Source organism: Pleurodeles waltl, chromosome 11 (genome assembly GCF_031143425.1).
Source record: "Pleurodeles waltl isolate 20211129_DDA chromosome 11, aPleWal1.hap1.20221129, whole genome shotgun sequence".
NCBI lineage: Eukaryota > Metazoa > Chordata > Amphibia > Caudata > Salamandridae > Pleurodeles > Pleurodeles waltl.
The window spans coordinates 70,723,272-70,739,539 of record NC_090450.1 but is presented as its reverse complement, the minus strand read 5'-3'; the positions used below and the strand labels follow the sequence as shown (position 1 = coordinate 70,739,539).

Below are 16,268 nucleotides of genomic sequence, written 5' to 3'. Positions count from 1 at the left end.
CTAGGAAAAATCAAATCTGGACTTGGGTGAAAAAGCTGCTTCTGGTGAGAATAAAGTGTCCAGAGACTGAGTTATGGCTACCAGAGTGCAGTAGGTTGAGATATGGAACTGAAAGGGACAGTTCACGTTTGATACTTGAAGCCTCAGGAACAACCAGATTGAGGAAAAGAGGCAGGATCTGGGATTTACGAGCCTGAGATTTAGAGGAACATCTACAAGGTTAGGAAGAACGGGTCTGTGGACCTAGAAAACAGTTGCCACAGTTGGGAATTTGCAGCCTCAAACTGTGGAATTCCCTAGACTCTGACATGTTCCCACAGGAATCTTTCAAATATCACATTAAGGGTTGTGTCAATTGAGCCAGGTGGATATAAGAAGCGCTTTAAGGATTCACAACAAATGGACGTTTCAAGCTTGAAGGCAGATGCAAAGGTTGGCTATTCGAAGCTTAAATTTGTAAGAAGCCATGAAAAAGCTGGACTGAAGTAGAGCCACAGATAAAAAGGAAGTAGGCAGAGAGAACTTCAATTTTCATATGCTTTCTACTAACTTTTGTTGCACTTGCAATTTCCAGGGCTTCGCTTAGTCTTTCATTTTTATCCTGCACCATTGCCTTCTCTTCACACTCTTCACACAGCTTCTGGCGAAGACGCATCACTTCCATCTGGGCCGCTTTCATCTCCCGCGTGTGTTCTTCCTGCATAGCAGCCAGCTCCGCCTGCAACTGGTCTGAGACAAGATTATTGCGTACAGAGCAGATAGCTAGTTTATGCGATAAGCGAAAAACAATAACACAATCCCTTATTCCTAAACAAAAAAGGACTTAAATGGTTTGTCTGCTGTCCACACCGATAAAGTCTGTTACCCAGCACACTATTCAAACAAAGGGGACACGACAACAATAGTCAGTCGAGGCATGCATGTCAGTACGAGTGTTATATATATCCCAAAACTGATGCCCAAAATGGGGCAATTGCAATGCTGATAATCAGGGCGATGATTTGCAACAACATAGATAGTAAGTAGTGAGATAGAACATCACCAACATTGGGGATGAAGAGCTTGAACATGGACGGCCAGCCATGGAATGGGAGAGTGTCACCAACTATGGCAGTCAGTAGACACATGGTACCCTTATGATTATCAGGTAAATGGGGGGGAAGTAAAACTTGGCAATCACAAATACCAGCATCAACACCAAAGGTTTGTACAGGACTGGTGGTCATTTCAAGAAAGGGCAGCAAGACTGATGTAGAAGCGATGTGGGGGACAAGTGTTAATGGCCAACAAGTGATTAGAACACCAATATGAGCTAGCCAGAAATGTTTGGGCAGCTTGAAAACCATAAGTTGGATGAAGGCTCTAAGTGGTGTTTCGGCAGCAGGTGGGAATCTGAATGTTGAAGTTTCTGTAGTTGGACAGCAACAAATGGGAATGAAGTTCCAGATAACTCTTAGGCAATATCATATGGTTCGCCAGTCTCCCAGATCTGGAGTTCTTCCTAAGGCAAATAACTTTTTTGCCAACACTAGATGCCCCTTACATGAAAATGAACTGGCACCTGCAAGATAGGGAAAAATATCCAGTAGGTTCCTCCATGGTGGGTAAAAGGAAACTAGAAACCTATCAGAAGTCTGCAATAATCTGCAATGGATGCAGGCTTGTTTTATGAAGCAACGCGCACGGCAGTATGTGTTGGGTGTAGAAACCAGAAAGCACTGTGGTGGCAAAGGTTTCACACAGTGCCAATGAGGTATTATCCTTTTGAGGCACCAAGTTTCTGGATCTGCTTCTGCATGAGAAAGGCTTCCAGGCCTTGCAATGAGCAATGCAGCAGTTCACCTCACCATCACCCTCAATATGCTGGAAAAGGGAGAGAGCCCCAAGGAGGCATGGCCCTTTACACTCTTCTCCTAAAGGGTGGTTGCCAGCAGTGACGACTAGTCCCAAAAAAAACTACAGCCTTCCTGCCAAATGTTGACCACGTCAAACTCCAAGATCACCATTCCTCTGGTAGGAGCATTCTGTTTTGTTCTTGTGATATCACGGGTCAAACATCAGGAGACAATGACTTCAGAGTCATTAATATGGAACCTTATATGTCTAAAATTGGAGGAGGCCCATTTAACATCTTGGCTGCTCTGATACATATGTATGCACCATGAATGGGTGCCCCTTGGGCACCCTTATAAAGTATGTATACTGGAAAGACAGGAAAAGATAAGGATGCTTTTGTTATTAGTGTGCTTACGACTTGGAGCACTGCATGTGCACAGGACCAATCAGCTCAAAAGCAAAATGGATCACTGGGATTCGTCAGAGGGACAATCAGTTTGAGTACATAGCATTTACGTACATTGGACTTCAGAGGTAATAGCTTATTTGGGCTGCAGATCCCTGTGACTCAAATATTTTACATGAAAATGGCATGTAAGATGTCTCAAATATTGCAACCACCTCACTCCAAGTAATAGGCAACATGGTTTCCAGTCCTGGACTTTCAACCTACAAATGAATATCAGATGTACAAATCTAATTCGTTCAATGGAAGCAAACCAGGTTTGTTATACCTAGAATGCAAAAGGTTGTCACTTGAAGTCCTGGGTTCGTAAGCGCGCCTGTGATGGCTTGGAATAAGCTGGCTGACCTACCTTCAGGGTATTCATGCTTTAGCATCTACCTACCTACTGGCACACAAGGAGGTGATAAGATCAGCTCTTTTCCCTACTGCTACCACATTAACCAATATTGAAATTCTGAGTAAGATGATGCCCACAGATTTGCTCATCATCATTTCCTGCCATCCAGAGGCATCCCACACTAGTGCAAGCTTCACAGTCTGCTCATCATGAGCCGGTGACACCTACAGGCAGCTTATTCTGAGGACATGGTTTGAACAGTCTGGTTATCATCGGCCATTGGTATCCTACTCTGAGTCCATACTTTGCACTTTCGGCCCATTGTCAGCCTTTGCCATCCACAAGCTTCTTATCACCACTCCATGCTTCACAAAGTCTGACCACCAGCAGCAACTAAAACCCTCAGACATCCTATCACTAGTGCATGCTTCGTACATTCTGTGCACCACCAACATCCGACATCCACAGGCTTCTTATCACTAGTCCGTGCTTCACAGTCTGCCTATTGCCTGCCATGGACACTGGCAGGTATCCTATCACTAGTGTGAGCTTTGAGTCTGCCCATTGTTAACGCATGCCACCTCCAGGTATCCTGTCAGTAGTCCATACCATGCTCATCGTCAGCCGTCCCCACCCAGAGGCATCCTATCCAGAGTCTACCATTTGCACATCCTGCCCATCACCAGCCCCTCCACTCACAGGCATCATATCCCACGTCCATGCTTTGCACAGACCTACCCTCTCCTGGCCATGCATAATTAGTCCTGATGTTCCCTTTATCTCTAAACCTTGCACTTTATCAGCCCTCCCCTCATATAAAGTGGGCAAATTTACCAGAGTGCCTTGGGTTCAACTCCTTCTCGGTGTGTAGTCTGAAGATATTGAGCTTCAGGGTCTGGATGATGCTCTCCATGTGGCACATGCGGTTAACCAGAGATTCGTCGCTTCTCAGCACTGTGTCGCTGTGACCCGCAAAGGCATCCATGGAATATGTTGTGGAGATGGCATTATAGGATTCTGGAGGTACTCCTGACCTCGAAGAAAAGTGATCAAAGCTGTCAAGAGCAAACTGCTTAATTAGACACTGCCACCTCTGACGGGTATTCCTTGATGGGTAGAAGTAGCAGATTACACCACAATTTAGCAAAGATCTTTAAAGCGTTAGATTTTTTTCAGTCTCTCCAGTTGTTTCATGAACACCAACAAAGATTATTTGAATTATTATTTTTTTAAACACCGGTATATTTATTTTTTATAATACTTCTATTGCTTAGTGGGAGACCAAAGCCACACAAACCATTGCTTAGTTGGTTAGTTTTTGCTGCTTTTCATCTCCAGAGGATGTCATGCCATCATATATGAACATTAACCCATCCTCATTCAACATACTAAGCCTCATCACAAATGAAGGCCGCTGGTGCTGATTGCTCACTGTGGGCTCTAGTACTCATTAACTGGGGAGATCGCTGATGTTCATTATTGCCAGCGTCATTAATGCCTGAAATAATTAAGCTTTATTAACGCCTGGGAACACAGATGTTTATTACCACACTGGGCTATCGAGAGTCATTTTTGCCTAGGAGAAGTAAGACTCAATCCTACCCGGGGCTATTAATCTTCATTAAGGGCTAGGTGAACTAACAGCAAGGCATTGTGTTTTTAAGCTAGAACTAAAAACTTTTTAGTTAAGGTTAAAAAGGTTTACGGTCAATCGTGCAGACAACTTAAAAAGAAAATGTAAAATAAGAAAAGAAAAATAAATAAATAAATAAATAAATCAAAAGATGCAAATTTGACCACTTAAGGTAGTAACTTATCCTTAATGTAAACCATCTGCTCTTTGCAGCGTCATTTGTTAGTTGAGATCCAGAGTACCACATTAGAACAACTTTGATGTCGCTAATTAGATCACGGACCTTCACACACCGATAGAAAACCACTTATAAAGAGATTTTTTCTTTTTTAACATACCACAAGGTATCCAAATGACATCAATGCAGTGTAAACTACTGAGTATTTCATATCCTCATCAGTAGATCAAAAAGACCTATGTATCACCGGTTCTGTAACATATTTGTACTAAGTAATGTATCCTAGGTACACTCAATTATTGCAAAAATAACTAAAAAAGGCATTGCATGCACGACTTTGATAACCTAGCTACTGAATCAAGCTCTTATTGATTAAGCGACAATTCAGTCAATCTCGTAGACTATCTACCTTTCAGACACGATAGAAAGGTGAGATTTAAGTTTAAGTTAATAATTTCCCATAATTAATGTTGAATATCAGTGGTAAGCTGCTCGTTGTAGACCACTTAAGATGGCGCCTGTGTACTGGAATGCTAAAATGTTGCCAGCTTGTTTCATTGTTAGAAAAACCTTTCAGTACACGCTTTCGCTTTCCCCTCATGGAGCCTGCCCAATTACTCACTATGTCAAATCCAGTTGATAAAAGGTTTTAACATGAAAAGAAATGCATGCTTACTTCTGGGTGTTCACACCAAATTTGGCCAGGTCTTTGATGAGGGATTTCGTCTGCGCTTCTGCCGCAGTCATCCTTTTATGGAGGCTAGTGTATGGTTCAGGTGCCATCGTCGGTGCGGTCCCCACCTTTGCCATCTCTTAATAACTGCCTCCTAATACCTGTAGGAAAACATTGAATTATCTACTGGGTATGGAAATATCCGTTCCCGAATCCCACAGATCCCCAATCCCACAGAGAAAATACTCCAATTATCCCTCTTCGCTCTTTGGTGTTAAAAGTTGACCCACAAAGATCGGAGCTGAACCAAAATATAATTCTCATTTAAACTCATTGTATGTAAATGAGCTTTGCTTGGCTCTTTACAATCAGTCCAAGCTCTGCAATTTATGAACCAATGTAGACCCCCTGGCTGTAAACTGTTCAACCCTACAATATTGCATCACAATATACTCACTTAATACATTTACCTCTTTAATTAACTCCCAACTGCTTTAATGGCCCCAATCTGGCATTATTAAATGTTCTTCTTATTGCCCATAATTCCTCATAACTTACTTTTTTAAAGGCAGATAGAGAGAGGGAACAGGCAGATGAGGCATTCACTTGACTTTGTTTTGCATTCAACATCTAGAATCAATCATCAACAATTTGACCCGCAGTGTAGATCGCCCTATAATAATGCCTAACCTTACTGAGCCTAAAAGCCCCCAAGTCAAAGAAACTAAAGTATCAAACGCCCACGAGTTACAACAGGTCAGCGATCTACAACAAGGCGGAAAACTTGGCTATTCAAAAGGTAGGCAACAACTATACAGCAGAAGATGCTCTAAAACTAGTCAAATAACTCTTATTCTAAAACTTTGTAGGAAAATAAATGAGATAGAAGCCCTGGATGTGGCTGTTCTTCTCAATTATCAAATCTTCCTTGGTTAGGGAAAGCTACTGAATGCTCTGTGGTGGACTAGTTGAATTACTATTTTGGCATAGATCATCTGCTTTCAACTTTTCAATGTAGTGTTTAGCCAGGACATCACACAGAGAGAAATGCTAAAAGTGCTGGAAGATTTTCACCGCATTTAAAATGGTGGGAATTCCCGTCCACTTATTCTGTGGGATTTCTCTGTAGCCTTCGATACAGTCCACTACAGAAAACTAATTGATACACTGAACTGTCACATGGACTTTAAATGTAATATCCTCAATTGGTTCACTTTATTTCTCGCAAAATCTTACAGTTGTAACTCTAGGGAAGTACATCTCGGGGCAGACAGAGGTGACAAACAGAGTCCTCCAAGGTCCAATACATGCAACTACTCTCTTGACTTTATACCTAAAGCCCCACATCGGATCCTTGGACAGGCTGAAGTATCATCTCACAGGATATTTACCTACTCCGAGCACGCCTAATTATGATTTAAAGATGATATCAACAAACTTTCTATTACCCAGAGACGACTGAATGCCTGTTCTTCTCCCACGTAATCAAAAGCAAGTTGAATGCCACACAAAAGGATCTCTGTAAATGGATGGCTTCACCCCCGCACGCCAACCAAATTTAAATCTCTTAGATTTACCCCAGACTCTCCCTCCCTCGCATAGACAGCATGGCCAGATTGCATTCTTTCCTCCAATCCCCTAAAAAATGTAGATACCATACCCAAAGAGCATCTGGAAATTGGAGTACATGACCCAGTGATCTCTAGGTTAGATTTCAGCAACTCCATTTCACAATCACACCTGGCACCCATGAAGGCAATTTTGGATTCTGCTGTCAGACTAATTACCTTATTGAGAAACTAAGACACTATCTCGCCAATACAACTTGACCTATACTGGCTAACTTTAAAAGAGAGAAAAATTTCCAGATTATGCTAACTTACAATGAAAGAAACTCAAATATGCATACTCACCCTTCTGCTATTCTGCCCATCTCAGAATGCCAAAGAAACCACCACAACCAAAATGACCCAATAATTGAAGTCCCAACTTTAAAGCATCTTTCACCCAGAACATAAACTTTTTGGGGGCAGCAACATCAGCCTGGATGGCACTGTCATCAACTGTCAGATCTCATCCCAACCTCATTTTGTTCCACAAAAAGCTACAAATCCATTTATTCTGAACCTTCCTTGAATAGACTACATTAAGACTGCGTTAAGCAACATCACTTGTTTTTTTTCCTCCTCTCACCCTCATTACTTCCCTTTACACTGTTGTAACTGAGCTTCTAAACCATAAAAGTGAATAACATACCATATTACAAGTAATGTAGTACTGCGGGTTGATACGGAGATGTTAAATGTATGGTTACTGTTGATTTTGCCCTATGTAAGAACTTGAAATAATGAAATAATGAACGCTAGAACATATTTCTAAAAAATGGACAACCACGTGGAAACAGTTATGTACTTAAATGTTTGAAAACCATCAAAATACAAATAGGTCTTTTTAGAGCAGAAACAAAAGGTGGTAAAACTGAAACAGTGACTCAGAAAATACCATAAAACTGAATGACGAACAGAAACAAAAAAGAATTACAAACACAAGTATGGTAGCAGTGATACAAAAGATGTCACTCCTCCCTTAAGTTAGATGGTGTGGTTATAGGCTAGGTTAGTCTATAATTGCACAACGGGTGAAAGCAGAATGCTACCAACTTAATGCAGAAGGTGGTGACAATTGTCCCCATGTAGACATAAACAAAGCATTACCCAGAGCAGAACAATATCAATCAGAAGTAATTGAAAAAGCAACCAGTAAATCCAGTCCAAACTGTAAATCAGTGGATGACTCCAATCTTTAATCCAAACTGAACATGTGTTTCGTCTTTGATGACTTTTTCAAGGCTGCAGAAATACAATATTGTATGACACGTATAAAGAAAAAAGTCCCAAATTCAAACCGGTAGAAAAGACCTAGAACCTAAATCCGACAAAAATTACAATCCTGTGCAAACCAAAAGCAAACATCCACAGTAAAGAAGATTCCATTAACAATGGAAGTTCAAAAGAAACCAGAGACGAGCCGAAGCATAGCACACCCTTGTAAAAACTGTGTCTGAGTAATAGAAAGAGGTCAGGCCAACACTACTTGTGATAACAGACTGTGAAGACAGCACAATAACTGTCGACAAAATGTACCTACAGTAGTAGACATTGAAAAACACTTTGCATTGTAATCAAACAGACTTAAAGAATTTGGGAAGTGGTTGCAGACAAATCCTGCAAGAGGTACTCGAACCAGGGTGCTAACTACTACTCGTACATCAAGTCTATCAGTGACAGTTAAGAGCAAGGGAAAGTAATGAAACGCGAGCAGAGCAAAAAACACTTAGGAAGTCTAAATTAATGACTAGAAAAAAATTGTCACATAGCGTACCTGGCAAACAAGTTTGGGTGCGTAAGAAAGAGGTTAAAAAATTAGCGCAAAGCAGAGAAACCATAAGTTCTCCCAATACTCTGTTGAAGTAGTAAAAGAAAGACTAAAGCACCAAGATGTAAAAAAAATCTGCAAAGCGGTAAGCGAAGTAATGTCAGGAAATCATATTATTATTCGGCATAGCGGACAGTGTTATGCAGCTTACCTAGTTACACAGTGCGTTTGGAAAAAATTCTAAGTGGACGCCAACCGGCTAATAAACACCTACGTAATGGAGGGAGAAAGCGGCCTGGTCGCAATGGTACAAATCAGAGAGGGCTTGGGAAAAATGTGCACCATACTGGGTTTATTGCCTCACATGTATAAATGTTGAAACTTTTGACCTTATGGTTCGGAATACATATGTCATACCATTTTAGTATCGAAAAAACAAAAAGTACAACTGGCAAACCGTAAATTGTAGGCTGCAGCCTATGTATGGATAGTGGCAAAGCATGTAAAAACTAACAGTAAGTATGAAAAGAAAAAACATACAATCATGGCTGTGACCGACATAACATTTGTAGATAAAGACTGCCAAAAATGGGGTGGAGGAAAAGGCAAATAGCAGCACGGTGTCCAAACTCAAAAGTGTCACAAGATGAAGACAGGGAACAGAGCATCTCATGGATAATCCAATGCTGCCAGTATATAATCAAAACAACTTTCAGTTAACCAATTCCTTAGTAACCTAAGGAATTGATAAAGAGTATTGTTCCAAGCACCATGCCCTTCATCTAACCCGTAAGATATTCAGAGGGGCAAAAAGACTACAAATGGTGAAGTTGTCAAATGTCCCAAGTCAAAAAATGAAACTGACAAACAGAGCTAATAGGGACTTTTAATAGGAGGACCAAACTCCTGCTGTAACCGGTACAGTGTTCATAGACAATCCAAAAGAAGTGGGATACAGGATATAGTCGGACCGGAGGAAACAGGTAGAAGCAACGTGCACATATAAAATCCATTGTTGTGAGTATAGCCAAGAGCCAGAGAAAGGCTTGTGTGGAGGGATCCACAAGGATCCAGGAGACTGCAGCAATACTGAGAGTTGCCTCAGTAATGAGCACATTGAGAAGGAACCCAATGGGCAGCACCTCTCTCAGTGTCACTGATAGCGAAATAGCGTTTACCTAATTGTACTCCAGTGCCCCTGCACCCCCTTATATTTCTCATGCCACCCTCAGCATGCTATAATGATGTGATCAGAAATCATTCACTCCTAAACTACCCTCCTCTGTCTGCTCCACACGTTACCCAGGTGCCCTTCCACTTTGTCCAACTACCAACGTATTGTGCCTCAGTAACGCCTTGTGTAGCCTAGTGCCCTCTTATTGTGGCACACTGCCTCTAAGAAGCAGACACACTGTTTTAAGTGCCAGTGCCAGTTTCCTTGTGCCCTATGTAACTTCATGCTGTATTTAGTTAGCCTGCACCCCTTCCAATGCCCAGTGCACCCGTACTTTTTCCGTGCCCCTCATCAGTGTCCCAGGGCTGCTCTTACTACGTTCCAGCATGTCCTAAGTACCCATGCGCGACACTACTTTACTTGTCCCACTGTGCTCTTCTCAATACTCCCATCAGTGGTCCACCTAGTTCTATGTACCCATTGTCCTTCCACTTCACTTTGTGCTTTCTATTCCTCCTGTGACATTATGGAGTAGGGAAGGGAAATAAAAGTCCTAAGGTTGTTATGAAGGCTTGAATACTGGTCGGAAAATGAATCAGCACTATAGGGTGCCTCTGGCGGCCATCAGTGTATGTGATGGTGGTCTGCACCATGACAGCAAAGCGTGCAGAGGCAGATGACTCACACTTGTGATTGCTGAACCAGAATGAAGACATGGATCAGACGAGAGGCCAGGGTAACTTGATACTGCGTCACTTTGTGCACAAGCAGCTCCACCCTGCCAGAGTCGAGAGGGAACGTGAAGAGGCAGGGACATCCTAAGAGAAGCCCGAAGAGGGCAGATCCAGAAAATACTGCAGTGCCGATCGGCCCGCAACCCTTGTGTGAAGTTAGCAACCGCATATACCACATGGGGGCCGCCGTGAAGAGGAAATTACTGCTGTGCCGATTGGATCATCATCCATATGAAGAGTGAGGGGGGCACCAGAAAGGACAAGGACAGCTGCCTGGAGCACACAGTCATTGACCAGAGAGGTCGTAGGCGTGACCCGTGTGGGCCTGGGCCCCCAACTGAGGTTTGGAACTGGTGGAATAGACCTCCCCCACCTGTGGGTACTTGGCCCAGTTGCTCACGACCCATAGTAAGCTGAGCCCCAAGAGATCATGAGGAAAAAGCTGAACCCCTACGGTTGGGTACATTAGATCCTACTTGCCCTGTGGCCCTCCAAAAGCGGTTATGACATTTGGCAGCAAGCAGTGGGACACCTAACAGTTAAGAGCCTTGGATGCAGGTATGGCATCAGCCATTTCCAACTTGCGTCAGTAAAAGTCCAGTTGTTATGCACAAAGTGAGCACACACAGACAGTGAAGAACACAGGGTTGAGAATAAGCCTCAGCACCACGTCAAAAGATCAGATGAAGGATTTATGTAGTGACATACAGTGGAGGGTTCCCAGGGTAAGGACAGAGGTGCTTACTAATTTCATTAGGGACCAGTTTGAGACACAGAGTGAAAGAGAAGAAGAAGCTGTAGTTTGCTCTGGGGAGGGAACCACGTGAAGAACACACAAAGAGATTGATGTGGATTCAGGATCTAGGGCATGTGTCACAATCTTAAACTAATGCAGAATAGGACTGAGAGCTGTCCTGAGTAGTAACCCACCCATCCATGGTAGGAGATCAAACTAACAGGTTGCCTGACATCTATGCAAAAACTTTTTCCTATTTAGGTACATACCATTTTTTAACAAACAGAAAGGTACATAGAGAGCTAGGCAAGTGTGCTTTTAACAGAAGATTCAGTAGAGCTGCAGACGTTGAGACTGGTGAATGAAAAGAAAGCCTAATTCTGTATATCAAAGCCGCCAGACAGGAGTATGGATTGTATATCACTCCGCAGTCAACATGAGTATACACACTTTGACCTGGAAATTATCTATTCATACAGAATGTGTAGGTATGCATAATTGCCTTGCATTAAGGTACATTTTATGTGTTCTGCATGTGCACAAGCCTACCTAAAATGACATTTGGCTAGAGGAGTGTTGGTACAGGTTTATTAATTTATTTGAGAGTGGATTAAGTAAGGCCAGCAACACGCTACAGAAGCATAGGGATTCAACTCTTTCTTTAAATTCATGCACCACATGAGTGCATTGCTGTTGTGAGGGCAACCGCTGGTGTGATCTTTGAAGATTTGATGCAGGTATTTAGATGGGTTGCGGTCTTGAAGCACTTGCTCTGTAAATATGCAAAAAAAAAAAAAAAAATGCCCCAGAAAAGCCCAAGAGATGAAAAATAAAATGGTAATAAAGTTTATATATTACAATTTTATTTTTCACCAACCCGTCCCGAACAGAATGTCAGGACTGGGCAGGGCAATTGCTGCTGAATGGCAGCAGGGAGCTGTGCACTTATGTTTAAAGTGCACATGCCATATTGGCGAGCCACCTTGAGATGGCAGACATGCGCATTTTAAACCTCTCTAACCCAGCTCTCCAAGACAGTTTGGGTAGCGAAAGCATAGGCCTCCAGTGCTCTTAAGAGCGCTGAGGCCTCTCCCTCCAAACCTAGTGCTTCTCCCATGCTGGTTAATAGCATGAGAGCAACACCAGGATTTTTTAAAGGGAGAGAAGGCTGGAAAACCGGAGTGAGGAAGACGTTGTTCGGCAAGACATGAAGGTAAGTGACTTTTCTTTTATATTGCCACTCCCCACCAATTGCCCGCCCCACCACTCTCCTTACATGCCAGCCGCCACTGTTTTTACCCTACATAATTCCAACTTTTTCAACTTGTAACTATGACTCTGAATGTAGTAGGCTGTGCAGTCACAGGTAATTCAAGTATTAGATGACCCCTGCCTTGCTGCACTTAGGCATGCAATTTCACTATATGTGCCACTGGCACAGATTATTTCTGCTATAATCACCCATCTGATAGCTATACTAAATGCATTCTTTCTTTAGCCAGCATGAACTCCTGATGGCAAGTTTCCTTCTAGTATTCATGTTTAGTATACCTTGTATCAAACCCAATCGGAGGTTACCAAAATACTTGTTTCCATCCAAACTTTGTTACAATTGCATTACAACCTTAATAGGGTCCCAATGAGGAAACATATGTTGCCTATTAATCTATTTCTGGATCAATTAAGTCAGAGAACCGTCTTTAACCACAGATTCACGGATCTTAATCATTACTCATTTGACTAGTTGATAGTGAGCTCCAATATTTTTGCTTCTTGTGTCTGTTAGCAGTTAGCCTTTTGTGTTAATACTACAATACACACCAGTTGGCATCAAGGTGTTAAATGTTGGTCTGATCCCCAAAGTTACTTGCTCTTTTCTGTCATCTACGACCGTGTAAAATATCTATGTTTTCCAGTAGTGTATTGGATGTGAAACTATTTAAAATCCAGGATGCCAGCCAATGGACTTCCTGGTGGGATATTGTCATGGAACATTCTTGAGGTCCCCGGACCAGAAAGGAAATGCCAGCAGGACTTTTTCAAAGGCCCAATGATGGAAAACAATGGCAACATCAAAAGGAATGGGCAACCATGAGAGCAGCAGATGGTCCAGGGTTTTTATATTTTTGGTCATCAAAATAATGCATCAAATGTTTGGTCTGCTTCAAGTGTTGGCTGCCCTACAGCCTGTGTGAAGGTGAGGGACTCCACACTCATACTCAACGTGTGTGCATATGAAGAGCAGGAGGTATTATCTTCTATATGTATTCTGAGGTCTCCAAGGAGAGACAACAAGCTGGATATTCATAGTAGTGACTGGGCTAAGTCATTGGTTCAGTTAGGAAAGCTTATAATACAGAGATGTTCTATAAAAGTCTCGAATGCCAAATCCGTCACAGATGTTATGGCTAACCACACAAGATAATTTCACATAAAAACGAATTGAAGCACTCGGTTTTTATTCCAAAAACTTGTCAAGGATTCAGCCCTAATAGGCCATTGAAGGACACTTATGCTGCTAGACTTTTGTGTGAGATATAGTAGATTTCGAGAAAGATAGTTAGGCTGGCTGGGCACTTGGACACATTGCGCTCAAATGGGCCATGGCCAGGTGGCCAGAGAACCCTGCACCGGATGGTACCAAAAATGATTGCAGTTCATCTGAAAGTCAGAAAAGGCGACAACTTGTGTGTCAAAGAAACAAGTATTAGGCAGGAGAAAGCGTGAACTAGCCTGATGGCGTGGATGCTGTAGACGACTTCAAGAAAAGCACCTGCGAAGGCATCAACGCTTGATGAGCACCTTTTGCAGCAGATATATAAGAAACAGGGACTCCTCTGTGTGTACCACTTTCGTAATCATAGGGGGCTCCCTGAGACTCCCCCATTCCCATTCATACAATTCTTGATATCACTGAGTGGTACACTTCATCATGAAGACGATGCGTGAAATCCACACGAAAGAGGCATGTTGGATTGAAAGTTGTCCCGGGGTGCCACAATGATGAACAACCCTCAAAGCAGACAAAAAAAATTTGGCAAATCATTCCTAAATTATGAAAAGGTGTGGTGAAAATAAGCCCTGCTTAAAACCTACTGCAAGTTCAATGAAACAACAGGTTATACTTCAGAGGAAAACCAGAAATATGTTTGTTAAGTGACACTACCTCGGAGTTGAAAACCCTTGCTACATTCCTTAAAATGTTAGGCGTATAGATCGAGGTGCCTAAAGAGCTATTTTGTCGGGTGAGATAATGGAATATTGCTTTTGAGAGCATAAGCTCTGATGATGAAGCAGCAAGTGATGGTGTTAATTTTAAACGAGTAAACATCCCTTCCTGTGCACTGGTGTTCTCCTGCGGGCAACCTAAGAGCTGTCCTTTCCAATGCTGCGTAGGCTTTTGTACTGGGAATTGCAATAGCAATGAGAGCACCTGTGTGACAGGTTTGGCCCGGCTGTACTCCCAAGCCCGTATCAAGTTGCTTGGAGGGAGGGAAGGGGACAGGCCAGCTTCCACAATGAACGTGCATTCAGCGAATAGGGGTGCCAGGCCACTCAGTGCAAAATAAAAGCATTCATTTGGGCATATTCAGAGATTAAGGAGGAGTTGGAACTGGTACACGATTTTAAACACAAGTTTGTATTGTTTTCGCATGGGGAAGCTCCACTTTAATTATCGTTGAGGAGTCCTCGGGACAGCTCAGATATACTTTTGAACGGAGCTATACGCGTGTTTGTTGTTTACAGTTTCTATTTCACCGAGCAAATTGCATCAGCTATTGCCTTGATCTTTAAACAGTAGAAACCATCAGAGTGACAGACACGTTAGCATTTATTTTCCTGTCATTTAAACAAAGCGGACTGTGTTACAACTCTACATCTCTCCTAAACAAGCCTAAGTGGACCGCGCCTCCTTCCTCTTGCTGTCCCATCTTTTCCTGCACGTTCTCCTAACTCAGCGTCTCTTGGTAGGTGTCCTGGCTCCTACTGTTCTCTCGTATCCCTGGCCAAACTCCGGATCCCACTTACAGACCCACACTCAGCGATTTAAATGGGCAGGCACTGTCCGGTACTCAGTTCCTGCACTTCTTTAATTTGAGAGCACCTGCCCCACTTCTCGGCACTCGTGCAACACATCTAATGGGCGCGTGCCGGCGCTTCTTGGGAGCAACAGGTGTTCTAATGAGTGAGTACCTGCACTTCCATAGTTCCATTTAAAGCACCGCCATATACTCCACCCCAAATATCTCACCGGCTTATATCACTCCTGCCAGTTCCAAACCTCTTTTATGCACTATGTGCCTCCATCCAAAGTCTAGTCCTGAGCAAAAAATCTATGTCCGTCGCCGTGCCCTGTCTCTCACTCTCTCTCCATATCGACAACCGGCGCTCCTATGCTCCTCGGTTCCCTCACCTCCCGGCTCCCCGGCCGCTGCTCCCGACCCCGGTCTCCTCGGCACAGCACGGCTCTGTTTCCATGGAGCCGCGTCCCTCCCTCCCTACTTTTCAAACTCTCCCGCCCCCAAGGACCGCCAGCGCCGCCGCTGCACAGAGCGCAGCACCTGCTCCTCGATTGTCATCTTCAAAAATAGAAGCCTTAACGCCCCTAGAGATAAGACCCGAAACGCGCCACGCCCACACAATGACGGTGAGAATGTTTGAAGGAGAAGACCAACGCTAAAGTTGTCTTGCACAGGGAGTTCATAACCTTTCAATTTCCGTGTGGACGCCCATTGATTCATTACTGGATTCTGGAGACCCTACTGAATTGAAATTGGAAGGCGGGACCACTTCCTAAGCAATTTCTAGGATTCGAACCTTAATACACAAAAATGCAGAAACGAGTATATCGCAAATACAACAATATATTTTATTTAGTTTGCAATCAAAATGGAAAAATCAAAATTTTAATTTCATTTGGAAGATTGGAGTTTTCTATTCTTGTTTTTTAATTCTTAAAAACGAAGAGATATTCTAAACTCTAGCATATCACTTAGACTATTCTCCTCCTAATGCAGTAAAAGCCAGAATTTCTGGCTTTGCAAGTGGAGATACACCAGGGGCCTAAGCCAGGCCCCTGAAAAGCAAGGACACGGGGTGGCAACCTTCAAGGGGCCTCAACCCCT

At 43.0% G+C, this 16,268-nt stretch overlaps 1 protein-coding gene across 1 annotated transcript in view; it reads right to left on the bottom strand.

Annotated features, from left to right (window-relative positions):
- Positions 1-15,642, bottom strand: part of CCDC150 (coiled-coil domain containing 150) — a 192,498-nt gene extending 176,856 nt beyond the window's left edge. The window contains exons 1-4 of the mRNA XM_069213090.1: positions 15,557-15,642; positions 5,127-5,284; positions 3,474-3,694; positions 551-729 (exon numbers count right to left, since the gene is read on the bottom strand). Coding sequence (XP_069069191.1) covers positions 551-729; positions 3,474-3,694; positions 5,127-5,260 — 534 coding nt within the window. The 5' untranslated portion in view covers positions 5,261-5,284; positions 15,557-15,642. The remainder of the gene's footprint in view (positions 1-550; positions 730-3,473; positions 3,695-5,126; positions 5,285-15,556) is intronic.
- Between the last annotated feature and the right edge of the window lie 626 nt (positions 15,643-16,268).